This window comes from Rana temporaria, chromosome 4 (genome assembly GCF_905171775.1).
Source record: "Rana temporaria chromosome 4, aRanTem1.1, whole genome shotgun sequence".
Lineage (NCBI taxonomy): Eukaryota > Metazoa > Chordata > Amphibia > Anura > Ranidae > Rana > Rana temporaria.
Window position 1 is genome coordinate 7,312,328 of NC_053492.1, and position 25,216 is coordinate 7,337,543.

General features: G+C 44.0%; 2 protein-coding genes across 2 annotated transcripts in view; both read left to right on the top strand.

Moving 5' to 3' along the window:
• The window catches only part of LOC120935200 (NACHT, LRR and PYD domains-containing protein 3-like), a 41,542-nt gene extending 28,637 nt beyond the window's left edge, over positions 1-12,905 (top strand). The window contains exons 8-9 of the mRNA XM_040347370.1: positions 12,571-12,647; positions 12,754-12,905. Coding sequence (XP_040203304.1) covers positions 12,571-12,647; positions 12,754-12,779 — 103 coding nt within the window. The 3' untranslated portion in view covers positions 12,780-12,905. The remainder of the gene's footprint in view (positions 1-12,570; positions 12,648-12,753) is intronic.
• The window catches only part of LOC120935478 (zinc finger protein 260-like), a 111,592-nt gene that overhangs the window by 45,128 nt on the left and 41,248 nt on the right, over positions 1-25,216 (top strand). The window lies entirely within an intron of this gene.

Below are 25,216 nucleotides of genomic sequence, written 5' to 3' on the forward strand. Positions count from 1 at the left end.
CATATACCGAGCGCAGTACACTCGTGTATAGTCGGGCAGGCTCGGCTTCTCTCGCGCTCACGTCCTGGACGTCCAGGACGTGAGCGCGAGAGGGGCCGAGCCTGCCCGACTATACACGAGTGTATCGGCGTATATCGCGCACCCACGATTTTACCCTGATTTTCAGGGCAAAAAAAGTGCGCGGTATACGCCGATAAATACGGTACTTATGCCGCGTACACACGATCAGACATTCCGACAACAAAACCGTGTATTTTTTTCTGACGGATGTTGGCTCAAACTTGTCTTGCATACACACGGTCACACAAATGTTGCTTGGAAATTCCGATCGTCATGAACATGTACAACACTATAACGAGCCGAGAAAAATAAAGTACAATGATTCCGAGCATGCGTCGAATTGATTCCGAGCATGCGTAGGATTTTTGTGCATACACACGATCGGAATTTCCGACAAGAACTTTTGTTGCCAGAAAAATTGAGAACCTGCTCTCAAACATTTGTTGTTGGAAATCCCGACAGCAAATCTCCGATGGAGCGTACACACGGATGGAAAATATGACGAAAAGCTCACATCGAACATTTGTTGTTGGAAATTCCGATCGTATGTATGCGGCATTGGCTTTAGAATGTGAATAATAAAATGTATACAACATTGGATGGTGATGAGATGATGGAAGTGGGACGTTGTTTGGAGGTCCTCTGACACCCGGGCTGTAATGAAAATGAAAGAACGGGGTGGCAAGCATTCTATACAATTTCTGTAAAACCCATTGGAGGTCTTAGGCCCCGTACACATGTCCGAGAAACTCGACGGGCAAAACACATCGTTTTTCTCGTCGAGTTTCTCGTTCGGCTGTCGTTCGGCTGTCAAAAAATTTCCCCATTGCCCAACGAGAAAATAGAGAACATGCTCTCTATTTGGCTCGACGAGTTTCCCGACGGGTTTCTCAGTGAAAAGTGTACACACAAAATATATAGAATAAGTGCCACGCAAAACTCAAATAAATATGATGCTGGTATGCTAAACAACCAGTACCATTTATAATGTGAATATAAAATCCAAAAAGAAAAAAATGCATTAAATGAAATTCAAAATAACAGTCCAAAGTCCATAAGTGTCAGAAAATAAGTGAAGTAAACGGAATAAATCTCCACCGCGTGATAATCCACCAAATTTAAAGTGATCCCTCCACCGTTCCAGATGGCTACTCTCACCTTCATGTATGGACCACTGAATTAACAAATGGTCAGTAAAGCAGATCAAATAGGCAGGTCAATGAACAGGAACCAGGCTGATATATCAGATCCTCATTAGACAACCAAACCGCATAGGACAGGTGCATGAAAAGAGATAATCACAGACTAAGTGCTCACTGTTGCAATGTGTAGATTTATTCTTGAGAAAAGCAAAAGTCAGGCTACTCACATTTGGCCAGACAAAAAAATCATTTTCAAAGACCCCCCCACGCAACTTAAATGCTACAAACGTTACATCGACGATTTAGTCATGATATGGGAGGGAGATCTGTCTAGTTTAGAGACGTTCATGTCAAAGCTAAACAGTAACACCCAAAACATTTCACTCACATGGAACATAAGTAGTGAAAAGATTGTGTTCCTGGACTTGGAAATTTTTAAAGGAGAAAAGTTTTTTAACACTCGTAATCACTTTAAACCCCTCCGACAGAAATGGGTATATCCCTTTAGATAGTTGCCACCATAAAAACTGGCTGTGCAACATACCCAGAGGCCAGTTCATACGCCTCAGACAGAACTGCACCTCTGATACTGATTTTTTTGCACAATCTAAAGTTCTGGTCAATAGGTTTCAACAAAAGGGTTACAATAAAGATGTTATCACAAATGAATTATCGCGGGTGGGCTCCCTCAACAGGGCTGATTTAGTACAGGACTCTAACAAACAGGGGAATAAAAAGGGAAATTTCGAATTCAAAATTGTCCTGGATTACAACATCCAGTATCGGCAATTTGAAAAGATTGTAAATAAACACTGGGATGTTCTTAAAAAGGACAAGGTTTTGGGGTCCGTTTTACCGGCCCACCCACGTTTTATTTATCGGAAAGCCCCCTCCCTAAGAGATATTGTTGCCCCTGGAGTTATTGATCCTCCCCTTTTTAAAGAAAACAGGATTTTTAATTTTTTATCTGGCTTTTATGCCTGTGGAAGATGCCAATTCTGCAAACAATGTAAATTCAATTTAAAAAAACGCAAAGAATTTACTTCTTTTTCCACAAAAAAATCTTATACTATAAAAAATTTGATCACATGCAATACTGAGGGTGTCGTCTACATGTTAGAATGCAACTGCGGCCTACAATACATAGGCCGTACCTCAAGGTCATTGGCGGTGAGAGTAGGCGAACATGTGAACAACATTAAAAAGGGTTTTCGTTATCACAGTGTCTCAAGACACTTTAAGCAATACCATAACAAGAATCCCAAATGTTTAAAATTTTGGGGTCTGGAGAAGGTAAATAGACACTGGAGGGGAGGCAACTACACACGCCACATTAGCCAGAGAGAATCTTTTTGGATATTCGAGGCCAAGGTTCTCACCCCTGAAGGGTTAAATGTGGATTTTGATTTGAATTGCTTCATATCAAATAGTCACTTTGTTTTTATATATTAATATTATTTTATACTGGGGATTTCATATTGATATTTTTATATGTAATAATAAAATGTTTTTTATGTATTTTAATCTGAAAGGTTTTTAATTTATCATGCAGCATTATGTAGTGATGTATCATGTTAGTTTTAGAGATATATATATTTTGTAGTAATTTTTGTACATGGACAGCTTTTGAGCGATTTGATTAATTGATTTTTAAAAGTAACATTCAGATGCAATTTTATAAATTGTCCACAAGATGGCGATATCTTCGTTTTGGATCAGGTGTGTGAACAATAAAGTTGCACACACTTGAACATCACGTCGGACGCTCTGACGTCGTTTGCATCATTTCCTGAACGATCAGCTGTTCAGGATTTGACGCCAGGCTCCGCACGCCACTTTGACGATTGTCCCTATGACAACAAGCAGCTATTTAAAGGCAGGAAAGCGACGTAACAGGCCCCGCCCCGCTGAGGAAGTTGACATAACGCAACGCGTCCGGGGGTTTAGGAGCCTGCACATCACGTCGCTCATCTGCTGTCCATATCGAATGATTGTACTTCATGCCGTTTTTTGTCTGGCCAAATGTGAGTAGCCTGACTTTTGCTTTTCTCAAGAATAAATCTACACATTGCAACAGTGAGCACTTAGTCTGTGATTATCTCTTTTCATGCACCTGTCCTATGCGGTTTGGTTGTCTAATGAGGATCTGATATATCAGCCTGGTTCCTGTTCATTGACCTGCCTATTTGATTTGCTTTACTGACCATTTGTTAATTCAGTGGTCCATACATGAAGGTGAGAGTAGCCATCTGGAACGGTGGAGGGATCACTTTAAATTTGGTGGATTATCACGCGGTGGAGATTTATTCTGTTTACTTCACTTATTTTCTGACACTTATGGACTTTGGACTGTTATTTTGAATTTCATTTAAATCATTTTTTTCTTTTTGGATTTTATATTCACATTATAAATGGTACTGGTTGTTTAGCATACCAGCATCATATTTATTTGAGTTTTGCGCTGCACTTATTCTATATATTTTGGCTTTCTTCTTGGATTTTTGCGAATTTCCCTTAGTGTTCAGCTGGCATTACCGGTGATCTGAACCCTGGGGGTCCGTTTCACGTAACACATTTATTAATTTTGATCTATATATTTGCGCTGATTGCACCTTGTTTTATATAAAAGTGTACACACGACCGGTTTTCTCGGCAGAATACGTCTCCCATCGAGTTTCTTGCTGGATTCTGTGTACGGTCGTGTGTACGGGGCCTGAGGGTAGATTCAGATAGAAGATACGACGGCGTATCTCCAGATACGTCGTCGTATCTCAGCGCCTGATTCATAGAATCAGTTACGCATAGATTTCCCTAAGATCCGACCGGCGTAAGTGTTTTACACCGTCGTATCTTAGGCTGCATATTTACGCTGGCCGCTAGGTGGCGCTTCCATAGATTTACGCGAGGAATATGCAAATGAGCTAGATACGCCGATTCAGAAACGTACGTCCGGCGCATTTTTTTACGTGTTTACGTTAGACTTTTTTCGGCGTATAGTTACCCCTGCTATATGAGGCGTAGCTAATGTTAAGTATGGCCGTAGTTCCCGCGCCGAGTTTTAAATTTTTTACGTCGTTTGCGTAAGTCGTTCGCGAATACGGCTGTACGTCGTTTACGTTCACGTCTAATCCAATACGTCCTTGCGGCGTAATTTGGAGCAATGCACACTGGGATATTTTACGGACGGCGCATGCGCCGTTAAAAAAAAAAACGTGAAAAACGCGGGGTCAAGTAAAATTTAAATAAAACGCGCCCCCAACATCCCCATTTGAATTAGGCGGGCTTACGCCGCCACACATACGTTACGCCGCCGTAACTAAGGGCGCGAGTTCTTTCTGAATACAGAACTTGCGCCCAAAGTTACAGCGGCGTAACGTATCGGAGAGTTAGAAGGTAGAAATATCTCATCCTAAGCTTTATCATTCCAGATAGGGATGAGGAAAATCACATCCAATAATCTTAATAAAATATTACAATCTTCTACAAGGTTTTATCTTTAAAAAAAATCTTTGCTTTCATAAAAAATTCCCCCATCCCCCACTGTCTATCCAAAGTGTAATGCCGCGTACACACCATCACTTTATGTGATGAAAAAAAATGACGTTTTTAAAAACATCACTTTAATTGACCGTGTGTGGGGGAAAACTTTGTTTTATGTCTTGTAAAAAACGACCAAAAAAAATTGAAGCATGCTTCAATTTTATGTGTCGTTTTTCAAAAGTGCACTTTTTACTTCACAGAAATTGACCGTGTGTAGCAAAAAACGTTGTTTTCTAAGACGTTTTTTCATCCACGCATGCCCAGAAGCTACTTATGAAGCAAGCTTCAATGGTAAAACGTGGTGGAACGTAACCTCGCTTTGCTAGAACATTGTGAGAAAAACGATGGTGTGTAGGCAACTTCGTCTTTGAAAATTGAAGTTTCAAAAACGTCATTTTTTACTTCACAGAAAGTGTCGTTTTTTTTCATCACATAAAGTGATGGTGTGTATGCGGCATAAGGCCTAGTACACACGAGATCATTTATCCGCGGAAACGGTCCGGAGGTCTGTTTCCGCGGATAAATCCTCTGGCGGATTTTGATCTCATGGTTGTACTAACTCCCTCCGCGGTGATGTGTCGCGCCGTCGCCGCGATGATGACGCGGCGACGTCATCAAGGACTTCCACGCATGCGTCGAATCATTACGACGCATGCGAGGGATGGATTCGGATGGATTGATTCGGTGAGTCTGTACAGACCATCGGATCAATCCGCTGGACTGGATTCCAGCGGATCGATTTCTTAGCATGTTAATAAATTTTGATCCGCTGGAAATCCATCGCCGGGAAAAATATCCGCGGAATAATATCCGCTGGATTGTACACACCAGGGGATCTATCCGCTGAAACCGGTCCGCGGATAAATTCCAGCGGATAGATCCTCTCGTGTGTACGGGGCCTTAGTATAACTGAGCCGATCAGATATGTGTTCTCAGTCTGTACATATGACGGCCCAGCACACCAGGCATACAGTCTGCTATCCCAACGGTTGGATGAGTGTGTGGGCCTCTGCCATGGTGATGGCCCCTCAGGATTAGGTTTGTGATTCACAAGGTGGTGGGGGCCCCATAAATGGGTGGCACTTTTCTAATTAAAATGTGCGGACGGAAGGGATGGTTTGGTGTATTTGCATACTGGGGTGAGTTATGAAGAGATGAGTAATACAAAAAAGGAAGCCAACGCCCCCACCTAACATATGTTGCCTTCCAATACTACTTTCTGCAATGGTCAGTTATAGGTGGGGGCAGTGGCTTCCTTTTTTTGTATTACTGTTATATTGGTCAGGCAACACACTGACACCTTTGTGGCCATTGTGCTGGGTGTTCACCTTTAAGAAGGGGTGGCTCCCTTCAGTCCATCTGCCCTCCATCTATTCATCAGAATGCATGTGCTTCCATTGTGGAGTCACTCATAAGCTAGTGATAAGACTACAGATACCAGGGTGCCTTGGCGGAGCCTGTAGCTTACGCATGTATTTGCAAATTTGCGCAGACTAAACCCCTTTTTTAAACGCATACTGTTAGACAGGTTAATTTGGTTGTCCGTGGGCTGGTCAGTAAGTGATCTTGGAGTTTTCCTTGAGATCACACATCCTGCCACCTCCATACAATCTACCTCAAATCTACTCTCAGCATAGGAGACCACTGACGTACATTGTACGGCCGCAGATTTGTACATTACACATCGCACACATTTCTAGGAATGCAGAAAAATACTTTCCATTAGTGTGTATAAAAATGACCCTCATCTCTTACAAAGCACAGTACAAGCTCCCTCTTTTCCATCATTTCTTACAGAGCACAGTACGAGTCCCCCCTTTTCCATCATTTCTTACAGAGCACAGTACGAGCCCCCCCTTTTCCCTCATTTCTTACAGAGCACAGTACGAGCCCCCCCTTTTCCATCATTTCTTACAGAGCACAGTACGAGCCCCCCTTTTCCATCATTTCTTACAGAGCACAGTACGAGCTCCCCCTTTTCCATCATTTCTTACAGAGCACAGTACGAGCTCCCCCTTTTCCATCATTTCTTACAGAGCACAGTATGAGCCCCCCTTTTCCATCATTTCTTACAGAGCACAGTATGACCCCCCCTTTTCCATAATTTCTTACAGAGCACAGTACGAGCCCCCCTTTTCCATCATTTCTTACAGAGCACAGTACAAGCCCCCCCTTTTCCCATCATTTCTTACAGAGCACAGTACAAGCTCCCCCTTTACCATCATTTCTTACAGAGAACAGTATGAGCCCCCCCTTTTCCCTCATTTCTTACAGAGCACAGTACAAGCCCCCCTTTTCCATCATTTCTTACAGAGCACAGTACAAGCCCCCCCTTTTCCATCATTTCTTACAGAGCACAGTACGAGCTCCCTCTTTTCCATCATTTCTTACAGAGCACAGTACGAGCCCCCCCTTTCCATCATTCCTTACAGAGCACAGTACGAGCCCCCCCTTTTCCATCATTTCTTACAGAGCACAGTACGAGCCCCCCCTTTTCCATCATTTCTTACAGAGCACAGTACGAGCCCCCCCTTTTCCATCATTTCTTACAGAGCACAGTACGAGTCCCCCCTTTTCCATCATTTCTTACAGAGCACAGTACGAGCCCCCCCTTTTCCCTCATTTCTTACAGAGCACAGTACGAGCCCCCCCTTTTCCATCATTTCTTACAGAGCACAGTACGAGCCCCCCTTTTCCATCATTTCTTACAGAGCACAGTACGAGCTCCCCCTTTTCCATCATTTCTTACAGAGCACAGTACGAGCTCCCCCTTTTCCATCATTTCTTACAGAGCACAGTATGAGCCCCCCTTTTCCATCATTTCTTACAGAGCACAGTATGACCCCCCCTTTTCCATAATTTCTTACAGAGCACAGTACGAGCCCCCCTTTTCCATCATTTCTTACAGAGCACAGTACAAGCCCCCCCTTTTCCCATCATTTCTTACAGAGCACAGTACAAGCTCCCCCTTTACCATCATTTCTTACAGAGAACAGTATGAGCCCCCCCTTTTCCCTCATTTCTTACAGAGCACAGTACAAGCCCCCCTTTTCCATCATTTCTTACAGAGCACAGTACGAGCCCCCCTTTTCCCTCATTTCTTACAGAGCACAGTACGAGCCCCCCCTTTTCCATCATTTCTTACAGAGCACAGTACAAGCCCCCCTTTTCCATCATTTCTTACAGAGCACAGTACGAGCCCCCCTTTTCCATCATTTCTTACAGAGCACAGTACAAGCCCCCCTTTTCCATCATTTCTTACAGAGCACAGTACAAGCCCCCCTTTTCCATCATTTCTTACAGAGCACAGTACAAGCTCCCCCTTTACCATCATTTCTTACAGAGAACAGTATGAGCCCCCCCTTTTCCCTCATTTCTTACAGAGCACAGTACGAGCCCCCCCTTTTCCCTCATTTCTTACAGAGCACAGTATGAGCCCCCCTTTTCTATCATTTCTTACAGAGCACAGTACAAGCTCCCCCTTTACCATAATTTCTTACAGAGCACAGTACGAGCCCCCCTTTTCCATCATTTCTTACAGAGCACAGTATGAGCTCCCCTTTTCCATCATTTCTTACAGAGCACAGTACAAGCTCCCCCTTTACCATCATTTCTTACAGAGCACAGTACAAGCCCCCCTTTTCCATCATTTCTTACAGAGCACAGTACGAGCCCCCCTTTTCCATCATTTCTTACAGAGCACAGTACGAGCCCCCCCTTTTCTATCATTTCTTACAGAGCACAGTACGAGGTCCCCCTTTCTATCATTTCTTACAGAGCACAGTACGAGGTCCCCCTTTCCATCATTTCTTACAGAGCACAGTACGAGCCCCCCCTTTTCTATCATTTCTTACAGAGCACAGTACGAGGTCCCCCTTTCCATCATTTCTTACAGAGCACAGTACGAGCCCCCCCTTTTCCCTCATTTCTTACAGAGCACAGTACGAGCCCCCCCTTTTCCATCATTTCTTACAGAACATAGTACGAGCCCCCCTTTTCCATCATTTCTCACAGAGCACAGTACAAGCTCCCCCTTTTCCATCATCTCTTACAGAGCACAGTACGAACCCCCCTTTTCCATCATTTCTCACAGAGCACAGTACGAACCCCCCTTTTCCATCATCTCTTACAGAGCACAGTACGAACCCCCCTTTTCTATCATTTCTTACAGAGCACAGTATGAGCCCCAACTTTTCCATCATCTCTTACAGAGCACAGTACGAACCCCCCTTTTCTATCATTTCTTACAGAGCACAGTATGAGCCCCAACTTTTCCATCATTTCTTACAGAGCACAGTACGAGCCCCCCTTTTCCATCATTTCTTACAGAGCACAGTACAAGCCCCCCTTTTCCATCATTTCTTACAGAGCACAGTACGAGCCCCCCTTTTCCATCATTTCTTACAGAGCACAGTACGAGCCCCCCTTTTCCATCATTTCTTACAGAGCACAGTACAAGCCCCCCTTTTCCATCATTTCTTACAGAGCACAGTACAAGCCCCCCTTTTCCATCATCTCTTACAGAGCACAGTACGAGCCCCCCCTTTTCTATCATTTCTTACAGAGCACAGTATGAGCCCCCCCTTTTCCATCATTTCTTACAGAGCACAGTATGAGCCCCCCCTTTTCCATCATCTCTTACAAAGCACAGTACAAGCCCCCCCTTTTCCATCATTTCTTACAGAGCACAGTACGAGCTCCCCTTTTCCATCATTTCTTACAGAGCACAGTACAAGCCCCCCCTTTTCCATCATTTCTTACAGAGCACAGTATGAGCCTCCCCTTTTCCATCATTTCTTACAGAGCACAGTACGAGCCCCCCTTTTCCATCATTTCTTACAGAGCACAGTACGAGCCCCCCCTTTTCCATAATTTCTTACAGAGCACAGTACGAGCCCCCCTTTTCCATCATTTCTTACAGAGCACAGTACAAGCCCCCCCTTTTCCATCATTTCTTACAGAGCACAGTACGAGCCCCCCTTTTCCATAATTTCTTACAGAGCACAGTACGAGCCCCCCTTTTCTATTATTTCTTACAGAGCACAGTACAAGCCCCCCTTTTCCATCATTTCTTACAGAGCACAGTACGAGCCCCCCTTTTCCATCATTTCTTACAGAGCACAGTACGAGCCCCCCTTTTCCATCATTTCTTACAGAGCACAGTACGAGCCCCCCTTTTCCATCATTTCTTACAGAGCACAGTACAAGCCCCCCTTTTCCATCATTTCTTACAGAGCACAGTACGAGCCCCCCTTTTCCATCATTTCTTACAGAGCACAGTATGAGCTCCCCTTTTCCATCATTTCTTACAGAGCACAGTACGAGCCCCCCCTTTTCCATCATTTCTTACAGAGCACAGTACAACCCCCCCTTTTCCATCATTTCTTACATAGCACAGTACGAGCCCCCCCTTTTCCATCATTTCTTACAGAGCACAGTACAAGCCCCCCTTTTCCATCATTCCTTACAGAGCACAGTACGAGCCCCCCTTTTCCATTATTTCTTACAGAGCACAGTACAAGCCCCCCTTTTCTATAATTTCTTACAGAGCACAGTATGAGCCCCCCCTTTTCCATTATTTCTTACAGAGCACAGTACGAGCCCCCCTTTTCTATCATTTCTTACAGAGCACAGTACGAGCCCCCCCTTTTCCATCATTTCTTACAGAGCACAGTATGAGCCCCCCCTTTCCATCATTTCTTACAAAGCACAGTACAAGCCCCCCTTTTCCATTATTTCTTACAGAACACAGTACAAGCCCCCCCCTTTTCCATCATTTCTTACAGAGCACAGTACGAGCCCCCCTTTTTCATAATTTCTTACAGAGCACAGTACAAGCCCCCCTTTTCCATCATTTCTTACAGAGCACAGTACGAGCCCCCCTTTTCCATCATTTCTTACAGAGCACAGTACAAGCCCCCCTTTTCCATCATTCCTTACAGAGCACAGTACGAGCCCCCCTTTTCCATAATTTCTTACAGAGCACAGTACGAGCCCCCCCTTTTCCATCATTTCTTACAGAGCACAGTATGAGCCCCCCTTTTCCATTATTTCTTACAGAGCACAGTATGAGCCCCCCCTTTTCCATTATTTCTTACAGAGCACAGTATGAGCCCCCCTTTTCCATTATTTCTTACAGAGCACAGTATGAGCCTCCCTTTTCCATTATTTCTTACAGAGCACAGTACGAGCCCCCCTTTTCCATCATTTCTTACAGAGCACAGTAGGAGCTCCCCCTTTTCCATCATTTCTTACAGAGCACAGTACAAGCCCCCCTTTTCCATCATTTCTTACAGAGCACAGTACGAGCCCCCCTTTTCTATTATTTCTTACAGAGCACAGTACGAGCTCCCCCTTTCCATCATTTCTTACAGAGCACAGTACGAGCCCCCCTTTTCTATCATTTCTTACAGAACACAGTACGAGCCCCCCTTTTCCATCATTTCTTACAGAGCACAGTACAAGCCCCCCCTTTTCCATCATTTCTTACAGAGCACAGTACGAGCCCCCCTTTTCCATCATTTCTTACAGAGCACAGTACGAACCCCCCTTTTCCATCATTCCTTACAGAGCACAGTACGAGCCCCCCTTTTCCATCATTTCTTACAGAGCACAGTACGAGCCCCCCTTTTCCATCATTCCTTACAGAGCACAGTACGAGCCCCCCTTTTCCATCATTTCTTACAGAGCACAGTACGAGCCCCCCTTTTCCATCATTCCTTACAGAGCACAGTACGAGCCCCCCTTTTCCATCATTTCTTACAGAGCACAGTACGAGCCCCCCCTTTTCCATAATTTCTTACAGAGCACAGTACGAGCCCCCCCCTTTTCCATAATTTCTTACAGAGCACAGTATGAGCTCCCCTTTTCCATCATTTCTTACAGAGCACAGTATGAGCCCCCCTTTTCCATCATTTCTTACAGAGCACAGTACAACCCCCCTTTTTCATCATTTCTTACAGAGCACAGTACGAGCCCCCCTTTTCCATCATTTCTTACAGAGCACAGTACGAGCTCCCCCTTTTCCATAATTTGTTACAGAGCACAGTACGAGCCCCCCTTTTCCATCATTTCTTACAGAGCACAGTACGAACTCCCCCTTTTCTATAATTTCTTACAGAGTACAGTACAAGCACCCCTTTTCTATCATTTCTTACAGAGCACAGTACGAGCTCCCCCTTTTCTATAATTTCTTACAGAGCACAGTACGAGCCCCCCCCTTTTCCGTCATTTCTTACAGAGCACAGTACGAGCCCCCCTTTTCCATCATTTCTTACAGAGCACAGTACGAGGTCCCCCTTTTCCATCATTTCTTACAGAGCACAGTACAAGCCCCCCTTTTCTATAATTTCTTACAGAGCACAGTACGAGCCCCCCTTTTCCATCATTTCTTACAGAGCACAGTACAAGCACCCCTTTTCTATCATTTCTTACAGAGCACAGTACGAGCTCCCCCTTTTCTATAATTTCTTACAGAGCACAGTACGAGCCCCCCCCCTTTTCCGTCATTTCTTACAGAGCACAGTACGAGCCCCCCTTTTCCATCATTTCTTACAGAGCACAGTACGAGGTCCCCCTTTTCCATCATTTCTTACAGAGCACAGTACAAGCCCCCCTTTTCTATAATTTCTTACAGAGCACAGTACGAGCCCCCCTTTTCCCTCATTTCTTACAGAGCACAGTACGAGCCCCCCTTTTCCATCATTTCTTACAGAGCACAGTACAAGCTCCCCTTTTCCATAATTTTACAGAGCACAGTACAAGTACCCCTTTTCCATCATCAAAGGAACATTTTCTCATCTAACCCTCATTTTATTCTTCTATGAAGGGGTGAAGGTTGGATTAAAATTCTTTATAGAAGAAGAATAGGAAATGGTCCTGGTGAAGCCTTCTCCTCCTCTGCAGGTAATACATGGATCCCGATATGAAGAGAATGTTCAGAATGGAATTATATCAGAATAACCTGTTCATGACACTAATTATTCATCATTCTCCTTTTCTTCACATTCAGATGATGATGATGATTCCACCGACTGATATCTACTGAATATTATTCCATAATGATCTGAGTGGAGATCTGTCCTTCCTCTGATTCCTCAATTTTATATTGTATTGTTACTCCTTAAAGTGGAGGTTCACTCAAAAAATACATTTTTAACATTAGCTTGAGGCTATTTAAGGGGAGCAGAAACGGGTATTTTTTTTAAAATCAATGCCGTACTTACCGTTTTCGAGATAGATCTTCTCCGCCGCTTCCGGGTATGGGCTGCGGGACTGGGCGTTCCTATTTGATTGACAGCCTTCCGACCATCGCATACAGCGCGTCACGAGTTTCCGAAAGTAGCCGAACGTCGGTGCGCAGGCGCCGTATAGAGCCGCACCGACGTTCGGCTTCTTTCGGCAACTGGTGACGCGCTGTATGCGACCGTCGGAAGGCTGTCAATCAAATAGGAACGCCCAATCCCCGAAGATCATATCCGGAAGCGGCGGGAGAACATCTATCTCAAACACGGTAAGTACGGCATTGATTTTAAAATTTTAAATTTTAAATTTTTAGCCTCAAACTAATGTTAAAAAAAAAAATTCGGGTGAACTCCCGCTTTAATGTATTCATTACTACAAAATAAAAATTAGATTTTTGGATCTTCACAACAAAACTGCCATCACTGATGAGACCAGCATGCTGGGAAATTCCTGTTCACGACATGAAGATTCGTTCTACGCAAGTAGAGGACATTAAACACACAGGGGGTTATTTACTATAATGCTGAGCTTTAATTAGGGGCAAAATTACAGTGGTCATGGTAATTAGTGCTAAAATGGCGCAATTGATATATCCACGTCGAGATAAAATGTATCTTTCTCTCAAAGAAATTGTCCTTGCAACAATGTTGCTTCTTCCTAATCCATTTTGTTTTTAAGAATGCTAGAATGTGGAATGTTTTCATGTTTTGGTAAAATATTTTTTTCTCTGTCACTTTTACTTGTTAGAGCCGGTTCACACTGGGGCGACTCGTCAGGCGACTCAGCCGCCTGACAAGTCACGTCCCATTCTATTCACCAAAACCGTTCTAATAGGAGCGATGCAAGTCGCTCCGACTTAGGCCTCGTACACACGATAGGTTAACCAGAGGACAACGGTATGAAGGACCGTTGTCTTAGGTTAACCGATGAAGCTGTCTGATGTGCCTACACACCATCAGTTAAAAAAACGATCGTATCAGAACGCGGTGACGTAAAACACAACGACGTGCTGAAAAAAACGAAGTTCAATGCTTCCAAGCATGCGTCGACTTTATTCTGAGCATGCGTGGGTTTTTTAACCGATGGTTGTGCCTTTTGACCTATCGTTAGCAATCCATCGGTTAAATTTTAAAGCAAGTTCCTATTTTGTTAACTGAAGGTTAAATAACCTAGCCCACACACGATCGGTTTTGACCGATGAAAACGGTCCTTCAGACCGTTGTCCTCTGGCTATCCTATCGTGTGTACAAGGCCTTAGAAAAAGGTTCTTGTACGACTTCGGGGGCGACTTGCATTGCCTTCTATACAGAAGTAATTTTGCTAATCGCCTCTAAAGTCGTCTTCAGGACGACTTGCCGAGTCGCCCCCGAAGTCGTGCCGCCCCAGTGTGAACCGGCTCTAACTCTTGATCGCCCAAACATCTTTACCCAAACTCACACAGGTGTCTTTGCAAACCACAAACAATACCATTGCTGATACAAATTTAAAACGAGTCACGATTTTGTGTGTTTTTTATTATTTGGGCCCAAATAATGTGATATGTGTACCAAAATCAGAAATATAAATGTCATTCCCAAAAATCACATTACTATTCTATACTCACACACCAAGAACCACCAAATTACATAGAATAAATCAAGAAGAATAACTCCTGACTAATGTAATTATACCACCTATATGGCAAAATAAATGCAGTATCTGTGTATTTATGTGTAGGAGGGTTCCACATGTGGCAGCATAGTGGCTCAACAAAGTTGTTGACCAGTACTAGCGCTTCTGCCTAGCAGCACTGAGATTCGGGTTTTGAATGCCAAACATGCCACATCATGTAGAGCAGTTGTCTGATCTTCCTATGCTGTTAAACATAACTCCTGACTCAGGGCCTTTTCTAAATGTAGTATTTATGTGCAAGAGGGTTCCGCCACCATTGAAAATTGTGTCATATGTTTTCCATGGGCAAGGACTCTGTCACGTACCTGGTTGAAGGCCGAAATGCAGAGAGGGCTCCCCTTGTGGCTGAGTGCAGTACACCTCTGAGGTTGGGTACAGAGGGTGTAGTGCCCAGAGAAGCACAGGTTGTCAGATGGATCCAGAAGAGAAGAACTGGCGAGTGCCTGAAGAATACTGGAGAATACAGGAAACGCCGCTGGGCTGCAGTCTCCAGGAATCCTCGGTAACACTTGGCAAGGTGTGCACAAGGAGCAACAATGGAAGCCGGCTGGGGATCAAACACTGTGGATCCAGGCAGGAGATGCAGGTTGCAGGAACGGGGAGACAAACCAAAGTTCTGGTATTGGAAAATAGGCAGGAACAGATAACTGAAGCAAAGTCTGTGAAACAAGCCGGGATCAGGTGCTGGAGAAGGTAACAAGTCAGTAAAGCAAGCCAGGGGGTCAAACCAGGAGAGCAGATCAGACAGGTCAGGAACAAGCCGGGTCACAATAGGAAATCCAAACAGCAGTAGGACAGCGGATCAGGAAGGCTGACGACAATCCAGCAATTTGGATCAGACAGTGGCAGCCTTTTATAGGCCAGCAGGAGGATCCACCTGTCACATGATGTGCCTATGGCGCCCATTTCTTCTACTGGCAAGATTGCCAGTACTTCTTCTACGGCCATTTCTCTGACAGACTCTAATTAGCCTTAACATTTCCCACCACCACTAATTGCAGCCTCATACCAAGTCAAACCCCACAAAAGACAGCTGTTTATCTCTCAGAATGCTGACAGTAATCAGCCATAACCAGCCTTTAAAACAGATGGCATATGCCAGAAACAGGTTGTTCACTGGCTTTCTGGCCTTCCACAGTACATCTGCATTGATTAACTTCTTGCACCCCTACAGCCTACAAACATTTAGCAGACAAACATTTAGCAGAATAGTGGCTAACAGCTTAGCACTTCTGCCTAGCAGCACTGAGTTTGAATCCCAATCCTGCTACCCAGTGGTGGCTGGTGGGGTTTTCATTTGGTGAGACAACAAACAACCCTTCTCCTCGGGCCACCGGTGGAGTGGCACTACCCCCCCTCCTGCAGCACTAACACAACCCCCAATACCACCTGCTGTTCCTACCCTGGATGTGGGCGATGAGAGCGTGTTTCCTGATACGCTAGAAGGAGAATTAGTGTTGCTACTGGTTGGGCTCCAGATGCAAAACTCCTGGCCGCTCTAATTCAAATGCCCGGTGACCCAAAATCCATACCAGACCTTTACTCCATACTCATTCGCATAGGGGGAAACTGGGATCTGGGGGCCCCCTTGTTAAAGGGGACTTCTAGATTCTGATAAGCCCCCTGCCCGCAGACCCCAACAACCACAGCCCACGGTTGTCAGGAAGAGGTCCTTGTCCCCATCAACATGGGGACAAGGTGCTTTGGGGGGACCCCAAAGCACCCTCCCCATGTTGAGGGCATGTGGCCTGGTACGGTTCAGGAGGGGGCATGGGGTGCCCGCTTGTCCCTGCCCTTTTCCTGGTAAAAAAGAATTTTGCCATGGGGTTCCCCTTAAAATCCATACCAGACCCGAAGGGCCTGGTATGGACTGGGGGGGGGGGGGGGGCGGCGACGACTTTTTGTTTTCCAATACATTACAGCCGCGAGCAAGTTTAACTTACATTTTTTTTTTTTTTTGTCAGCCTAGCGACAATTTATTATTGAAAAATGTGTACATTATACTTACAATTGGAAGACATATGTTAAGCAAAATATATAAAAATCCACCAGATGCTCCACTGATGGTATTCGTCGTGGAATAAAAGTCTAAACAAAACGCTGCTATATTACCAAAAGTATTGGGACGCCTGCCTTTACACGCACATAAACTCCAATGGCATCCCAGTCCCAGCCCGCAGGGTTCAACACCGAGCCGGCCCTGCCCCCCGCAGATACAACAGCCTCAACTCCCCTGGGAAGGCCGCCCACAAGGCCCAGGAGCGTCCACGGGAATGTCCGACCACCCCCCCAGAAACGCACCCGCGAGATCAGGCACCGAATAAGAAGGCCTGGCTCGCACCCCCGGCTCCAACCCATCCCAAAGGCCCCCTACTGGGCCGAAGCCAGCACTCCCCGCAGGCCAGCCAAGCCCCCCCACCCCAAACCCGCCCATCCACGTCCCCATGAACCCCGCCTGGTACACTGGTGCGCAGTCATGTTGGAACAGGAAGGGGTCATCCCCAAACCGTTTCCACAAAGTTGGGAGCATGACATTTTTCAAAATGTATTGGTATGCTGACGCCAAGCCCAACCTCTGAAAAACAACCCCACACCATAATCCCAGCTCCACCAAATGATTGGGACTATGGCACAAAGCAAGGTCCATAAAGACACGAATAAGAAAGCCCGGGGCGGAGGAACCCGACGGGCCCGCACAGAGCCCCGACCCCAACCCGACAGAACACCCGCGGGACGAAACAGAGCAGAGACAGCGAGCCAGGCCCTCCCATCCACATCAGTGCCCGACCCACAAACGCGCCTCCGGAAGAACGGCCAAACACCCCCACAGACACCCCAAAACCCCGCGGACAGCCCCCCCAGAAGAGCCGAACCCGCCACAGCCACAAAGGGTGGGCCAACTCAACACTAAACCCCACGGACCAAGACTGGGACGCCACCAAAGTTCACACGCGTAACACCCCTGGTAATATAGTGTAAGTTTTATTAATTCACCTACCCTTCTGACTTGATTGTCATTAAGCCTGCCTATTTAAGGGAGGGGCTTACATTAACAGTCACATGGAACTGTGTTTGATCATACTCCTCATATAAATGTACAGCTACCTCCACTTCAAACCCAGCTCTGAAGAAGAGAGGACACCCCACGAAACGCGTCAGCTTTGTTAGGACTTCCCTTAACTTACATTTTTTCCTTTAGAAATGTCATTATTGCTGCGGCATGTTCTACACATCGCACAGATGCACCATTTTACATGCAGAATAAAAGGACCCCCAAGCACGATATTTAAAGGAATTTCTCATTTTTATTGTTTCACTTTAAGCATTATTAAAATCACTGCTGCTTTTTTTTAATTGATACATGTCCCCTGGGGAAGTACCTGGGTCCCCATACACTTTTTATGGCAAATAACATACAAGCCTTTAGTGAGGACTTTGGATTTTGCAGGTTCGAACCCCATGGACTTTAATTATTCTTGCATATACCGATTTAACAGGTATGTTCGACCGCAATAGCGTGATTTTCCATTTGCATCGCATATTCGCTAAATAGAAAATGACCCCCATACATACCAATATCACTAATAAACGTAGATCTGAAGGTTCTCTCCAAAATCTGGGCGATTCGACTAAACAATGTGATTACCACCTTAATAAGTGCAGATCAAAAAGGCTTTATTCCTGGTCGTTTGACACATACTAACATTCAAAAGGTATTTTACCAATCTTCAGACCCCTAATACTCTTTTATTACCTATAACACTAGATACACAAAAAGCTTTTGACTCTGTCAAATGGCCCTATCTATTTTACGTACTAGAAAGATTTGGTTTTGGAAATACTTTTCTTACCTAGATCCGCATTTTATATGATACAACATAGGCCCGCTGATAGGAAAGTGGGGTTACCCCTTTGTTCTGGGTGGTCTGGTCTGATATAGGAACAAGGGGGTATTGGGCTTTATTTTCCTATTAGACTCAATGGCCTGGATTCAGATAGAATTGTCTATCTATTGTTGTAGAATCTCATATTAGCCAACGTACTTCATATTATTATTTCATATTGATTTGCATATGTTTTACTGATTATATAATTATTATTCATATTATATAGTAGTGGTCTTATCAATATTATTATTCAATGGTAAGCAATAGTTATTAAATCTTTATTAGTGTTATCCCATTATTCTATAAGAATATAGAATGTCTTTATTTTACTGAACTTCAACTGGTATTCTTAAGACGGAGTCATAAGCTAAGTAGGTGAAAGTGCACTGGGACACAGTTCATTTTAAGTTCAACTAATTAGACAAAGGAACATTCTGACAACAGTTGAAATATAGCTGATCAGATAAGCACCAAAGATAGTCATGCAAGTGGTATAAAATAATTAGGCAGTTTTGAGAAAGTTATGATCAGAACATTAATCAAGCTTGACAGGGTCTGTTTGTGCATTTTTACAACTTAAAATACATTGTATAAGTTACATTAATGTTTAGACAATATTGAATAAAGTAATTAGCTGTGTATGTGCATATGTGTATATATGTGTGTGTATGTGTACATGTATGCATATGTATAATGTAAATAATACAGTACCTTTTATGAAACCAAATTAATAAATATATACACATAGAATTAGTGAGACATAACTGATGAGGTGGGGTTATTGAAAGTTCATTCTCTGAAAGTCATAAATCTGTCATCCTTGTAGTTGTGGCTAACAGCTGGGTGTCAGACTGTCTCTACACAGGTGTTTTTAATTGGACAAAACCAGTTATAAATCACTTTAATGAACATATAGGAATTCTAGGAATAATTAAGTTTGTTTGGTTGTAGGACATTGATGTAGATCTTCGCAACCAATCACATCTAGGAGAGATGGCTAAGATAAGGCTTGTCAGGGTATATAAGAGCCAGTTTTACAATTGTTAGTCAGACAAGTCAGATGGGCGTCTATCAGGCTGACCGCTTGTCCACGCAGCCCTATTGCACGGGTGACACGCGGTCAGAACCAGTAGGCAAATATCTGTCCATAACTTGTCTCCTCGTACGAGTCAAATGGGGAAAACTTCTTAACTTGTTCCAGAGTGTGGTCTCAGGTGAATTTCCCTCACAAACTTGGTCGAGCTGGTCGACCAACTGGTCCCCATCAGGTAACGGGTTTCCAAGAATTGGCAGAAAAGACCCATTCTGGTTCAAGGTGAGAACAATTCACTATTGTTTAAATTTGGTTATAGTATAAGAATACCAATATCTAATATGCTTGCATTGTAAGAAATTGTATGAATTAGACCCGTATCTTGTAATACATTGAACATAAAACTGTATGTTACCGGTTGTTAATAAACCTGCATTGTTGAAGTCCTGCCTGGTACCGACTTTGTTATTCTACTTCACTATCGGCGGGCGTAACGTATCGCAGATACGTTACGCCTCCGTAAATTAGGGCGCAAGTTCTGTATTCAGAAAGAACTTGCGCCCTATATTACGGCGGCATAACGTATGTGTGTCGGCGTAAGCCCGCCTAATTCAAATGTGGATAATGTGGTTGTGTTTTATTTAAATTACATGTGACCCCACGTATTTTACGTTTTTTTACAAACGGCGCATGCGCCGTTCGTGAAAAAATACCAGTGCGCATGCTCGAAATTACGCCGCAAATCGTCAATGCTTTAGACGTAAACGTAACTTACGTACAGCCCTATTCGCGAACGACTTATGCAAACGACGTAAAATTTTCAAAATTCGACGCGGGAACGACGTTCATACTTAACATAGGATACCCCTCATATAGCAGGGGTAACTTTACGCCGAAAAAACGACACTTACGCTGGTCGGATCTTAGGGAAATCTATGCGTAACTAATTCTATGAATCAGTCGCATAGTTACGACCCCGCACACTCAGAGTTACGACGGCGTATCCGGAGATACGCCGTTGTATGTCCTTTCTGAATCCGGGCCAATCATTTTAAATTCTTCTTAAACTTTTAAATTACAAATTCTCGCTTGTGAAAGCACAGGAAACGTAAAGCTTGCGGCTAAAGCTACTGTTCTGCAGAATGTGTGAAATTTTCTTTACAAAGAAGAGTATATGGTCAATATTCTGCAGACATGTGTGAAGTTTTATAAACATTTATAGAAATAAGATGAGCTATGAGAGACTGTGGTCAGAATATATTTTTATGAGAAATATCTCTAGGCAGATTTTGTATTTCAGATATTTTACTTATATGGTAGAATAAGAAATTGTAACCCAATTGGCTGGTCCGCGAAGAGGTACATCCCAAAGGCTGCATCTCAAATTCACAAATAAAACCAGCTAAATTCCGGAAATAAATTGTAATCTTGCTAAATAATACTTGTGCGAGTGTCTTGCTGATTACCCGATCGATCGTAGGACTCCTCGCACCCAGAGCAAAGATGGCAAAACAGAATAGGAACTTACAGGTGATCACATGTAATCACAGGTGACCCCTCACCTGACACCCGCATCTGCAATAATGGTAGAATTTCGAAACCCTTTCAAATACAGGAGCCCCTAGCGCAACTCCTTATGCCCTGTACACAACGTACACACCTTGGATGTTTTTCCAATGGAATTCCGCTCAAGCTTGGCTTGCATACACACGGTCACACAAAAGTTCTCTGAACTTTCGACCGTCAAGAACACGGTGACGTACAACACCACGACGAGCCGAGAAAATTAAGTTCAATGCTTCCGAGCATGTGTCGAATTGTTTTCGAACATGCATTGGAATTTGCGCGTTAGAATTGCTACAGCTGATTGGATTTTCCGATTTTTTTGCGTCTTAAAATTTGAGAACCAGCTCTCAATCTTTTACCGGTGGAAATTCGGACAGCAAAAGTCAGATGGAGTCGGAATTTCCGTTCAAAGGCTCACATCGGACTTTTGCTGTCAGAATTTCAGATCGTGTGTGCAGGGCATTAGACAATCCGCAGTATTCCAGGGCATATGGATTGGTTCTTTAGAAGAACGTGTTCCTCGTTATGCAGACGATCTGCTGCTCTATTTTTCTGATCCCCAAAATTCGATTGAGTCTGTGTTGAAGCTCATACAGGACTTTGGAACCTTTTCTGGAATTAGGGTTAATTGGTCGTTGCTTCAGTGAGTGTGCCGTTACCGGCGGCTCCCACGCGCATGTGCGGGAGTGACGTCATTGCGGCTCCGGACAATCAGTGCCGGAAGTAACCCCCGGGAGAGATGTCACCGGCCGAAGAGGTGTACAAGGACCGCTGCAGGGGCTTCAATGTAAGGTATGTAATTAATAATGAGCTAGTATGCTATGCATACTAGCTCATTATGCCTTTGTCTTGCAGTTTTTTTTTTGTTGCTAGGGTTCACAATCACTTTAAAACTAAAGGGCCAGATTCACGTAGCTCAGCAGATCTATAGATCCGCTCGATCTACGTGAATTAAGATCCGCTCCCGCAAGTTTAGGAGGCAAGTGGCTAATTCACAAACAACTTGCCTCCAAACTTGCGACGGCGGATCCTAAATCCCCCGGCGGAATTCAAATTCCGCGGCTAGGGGAGTGTACTATTTAAATCAGGCGCGTTCCCGCGCCGATTTAAATGCGCATGCGCCGTCCGGGGAATTTCCTGGCGTGCATTGCTCCCACTGACGTCACTAGGACGTCAGTGGTTGCGACGTGAGCGGGACTTGCGACGCGCGTGTTCGTGAATCGGCGTACGCAAACGACGTAGGAAAATTCAAATTTGACGCGGGAACGCCGGCTATACTTAACATTGGCTGCGCCTGATAAAAGAAGGGGTAAGTATACGACGGGAAAACCGCTACGGAAACTACGTAAGAACACTGCGACGGGTCCGCGTACGTTCGTGAATTTGCGTATCTCGCTGATTTACATATTATTTATCGTAAATGAGCGGGAACGCCCCCGGCGCCTTTTTTAAATTGAAAAAAAGATCCGACAGTGTAACACTGTCGGATCTAGCCCTATCTATGCGTATCTGATTCTATGAATCAGGCGCATAGATAGGACCAGTGTAAGTCAGAGATACGATGGTGTATCTGTAGATAATACACCATCGTATCTCTTTGTGAATCTGGCCCAAAATAGCTAGTTGGAAAACCTTGCTCTTGGCATTATTGGGGAGGATACATTTCTTCAAGATGATTTTCTTACTCAAATTCTTATATATTTTATCCAATTGCTCGGTATATCTCTGCATTCCTTTGGTATCCTAAAACCCCAAGAATCTCCCTAGCTTCACTCCAACAAACAACCTCACAAGGAGGATTGTCTCTTCCTAACCTGCATTTATATTATTTTCCTTAATGGCTAGTATATATACTCTGGTCGCTTTTATCGCAATTGAATAATGCAGTCACGGCGGTAGGGCGATCTCTGGTTTCATCATACAAAACACTAACAAATTACAGACGATCCACCCCATTTACACAGTATGGAAATGTTGAAAGTCTCTCATAAAATATATATACAATGCGAGACCTGGCTAAGTGACTCAGATCCATTTCACCTAATCAACCTTTGTGGTTTAATCCTATGCTCCCATACTTCTCCACATGTCAGACGCAACTCTCTGGGTGCAAAAACGCTTAACCACCTGCCGACCGCTGCACGCCGATATACGTCGGCAGAATGGCAGCGCTGGGCAAATGGGCATACAGGTAAGAAGGCGTGCGGTGGGAGCGTGAGCGCTGCTGCACTCTCCATGACCGGGACTGCGGACCCCGCAAACTTGATGTTTGCTGGAGGCCCGCGATTGTGTCACGGAGCGGAAGAACGGGGAGATGCCTATGTAAACTAGGCATTTCCCTGTTCTGCCTAGTGAGAGGATAGGGATCTACTGCTCCCTGTCATCGGGAGCAGTGATCAGTGTCGTGTCACTTGTAGCCCATCTCCCCACAGTTATAATCACTCCCTAAGTCACACTTAAAGTGGAGTTCCACCCATAAATATAACATTACATCAGTAGTTTTAAAAAAAAATCATTAGTCCTTTAAGAATTTTTTTTTTTTTTTTAGATGCCTTCAAAGTGTTGTTTCTAGGCAGAATAGTTAATCTTCCCTCTTCCTGCACCTAGGTGCTTAAGCTTCCTAACCTACACCGCACAGACTCCTGGGAATGTAGTGGGTGTAACTTTCCAGGAGTCTGTGCACTCCCCAGTCTCGAAGAATCATGTGACTTAGGTTTCAGATCAGGTTTCAGCACCTGTACTGTCCATTACACTGCTTGTGCAGCACTGAGCATGTGCGAGATCTGCAAGGCTGAAATCCAGGAAGTCATACAGTCTGGCTTCACGATGCCCACACTGAAGATGGCCCCCAGTCAATTTCTATTTTATAATGTGTCTAAATGCTGTAAGAACTTAACAAAACGGACCTTAGTTTACAGACTAACTTTACTAGAATACATTAAGCTTGTGTATTACAGGGGTATTTATATTTAAAAAGTGAAATTGTGGCCGGAACTCCGCTTTAACCCCTTCCTCGCCCCTAGTGGTTAACCCCTTCCCCGCCAGTGTCATTTACACAGTAATCAGTGCATTTCTCTAGCACTGATTGCTGTAAAAATAACAATGGTCCCAAAATAGTATAATGTTGCAGTCACAATAAAAAAAAAAAAAACACAGATCGCCGCCATTACTAGTAAAAAAAAGAATAAAAATGCCATAAAACTATCCCCTATTTTGTAGACGATATAACTTTTGCCCAAACCAATCAATATACGCTTATTGCGTTTCTTTATCAAAAATATGTAGAAGAATACATATCGGCCTAAACTGAGGAAAAACATATTTTTATATATATTTTTTGGGGATATTTATTATAGCAAAAAATATAGCTTTTTTGTTCAAAATTGTCACTGTATTTTTGTTTATAGCGCAAAAACAATTAATCGCAGAGGTGATCATATATCACCAAAAGAAAGCTCTATTTGTGGGAAGAAAAAAAAATTCAATTTTGTTTGGTGCAACGTCACAGGACCGTGCAATTGTTAGTTAAAGTGACGCAGTGCCAAATCGCAAAAATTGCTCTGGGTCAGGAAGGGGGTAAATTCTTCTGGGGCTAAAGTGGTTAAAATACGTACATCAACTTTTTCCCGTTTTTTTTGGAGCGGGCGGTCGGCTCTTCAGGGATAACAACCAATGCGGCTGTTATCCCAGAGGAGCAATAGGGGATGCATTCGAGGCTGATATATACGATATAAATTTATAGCAATTATAACTACCATAATAGGAGGTGAGAGTTCTGCGAGACTAGTAGGAGGTTTCTGCACCTATCCACTATCACTCTTTTACTGTATCATCCACCATCCTTAATGGATCATTCTTAAAGCGGGAGTTCACCCAATTCTTTTTTTTTTCTCTTCTCCCCTTAGATTCCTGCTCGTTTTGTCTAGGGGAATCGGCTATTTGTTTTAAAATATGATTCGTACTTACCCGTTTTCGAGATGCATCTTCTCCGTCGCTTCTGGGTATGGGTCTTCGGGAGCGGGCGTTCCTTCTTGATTGACAGTCTTCCGAGAGGCTTCCGACGGTCGCATCCA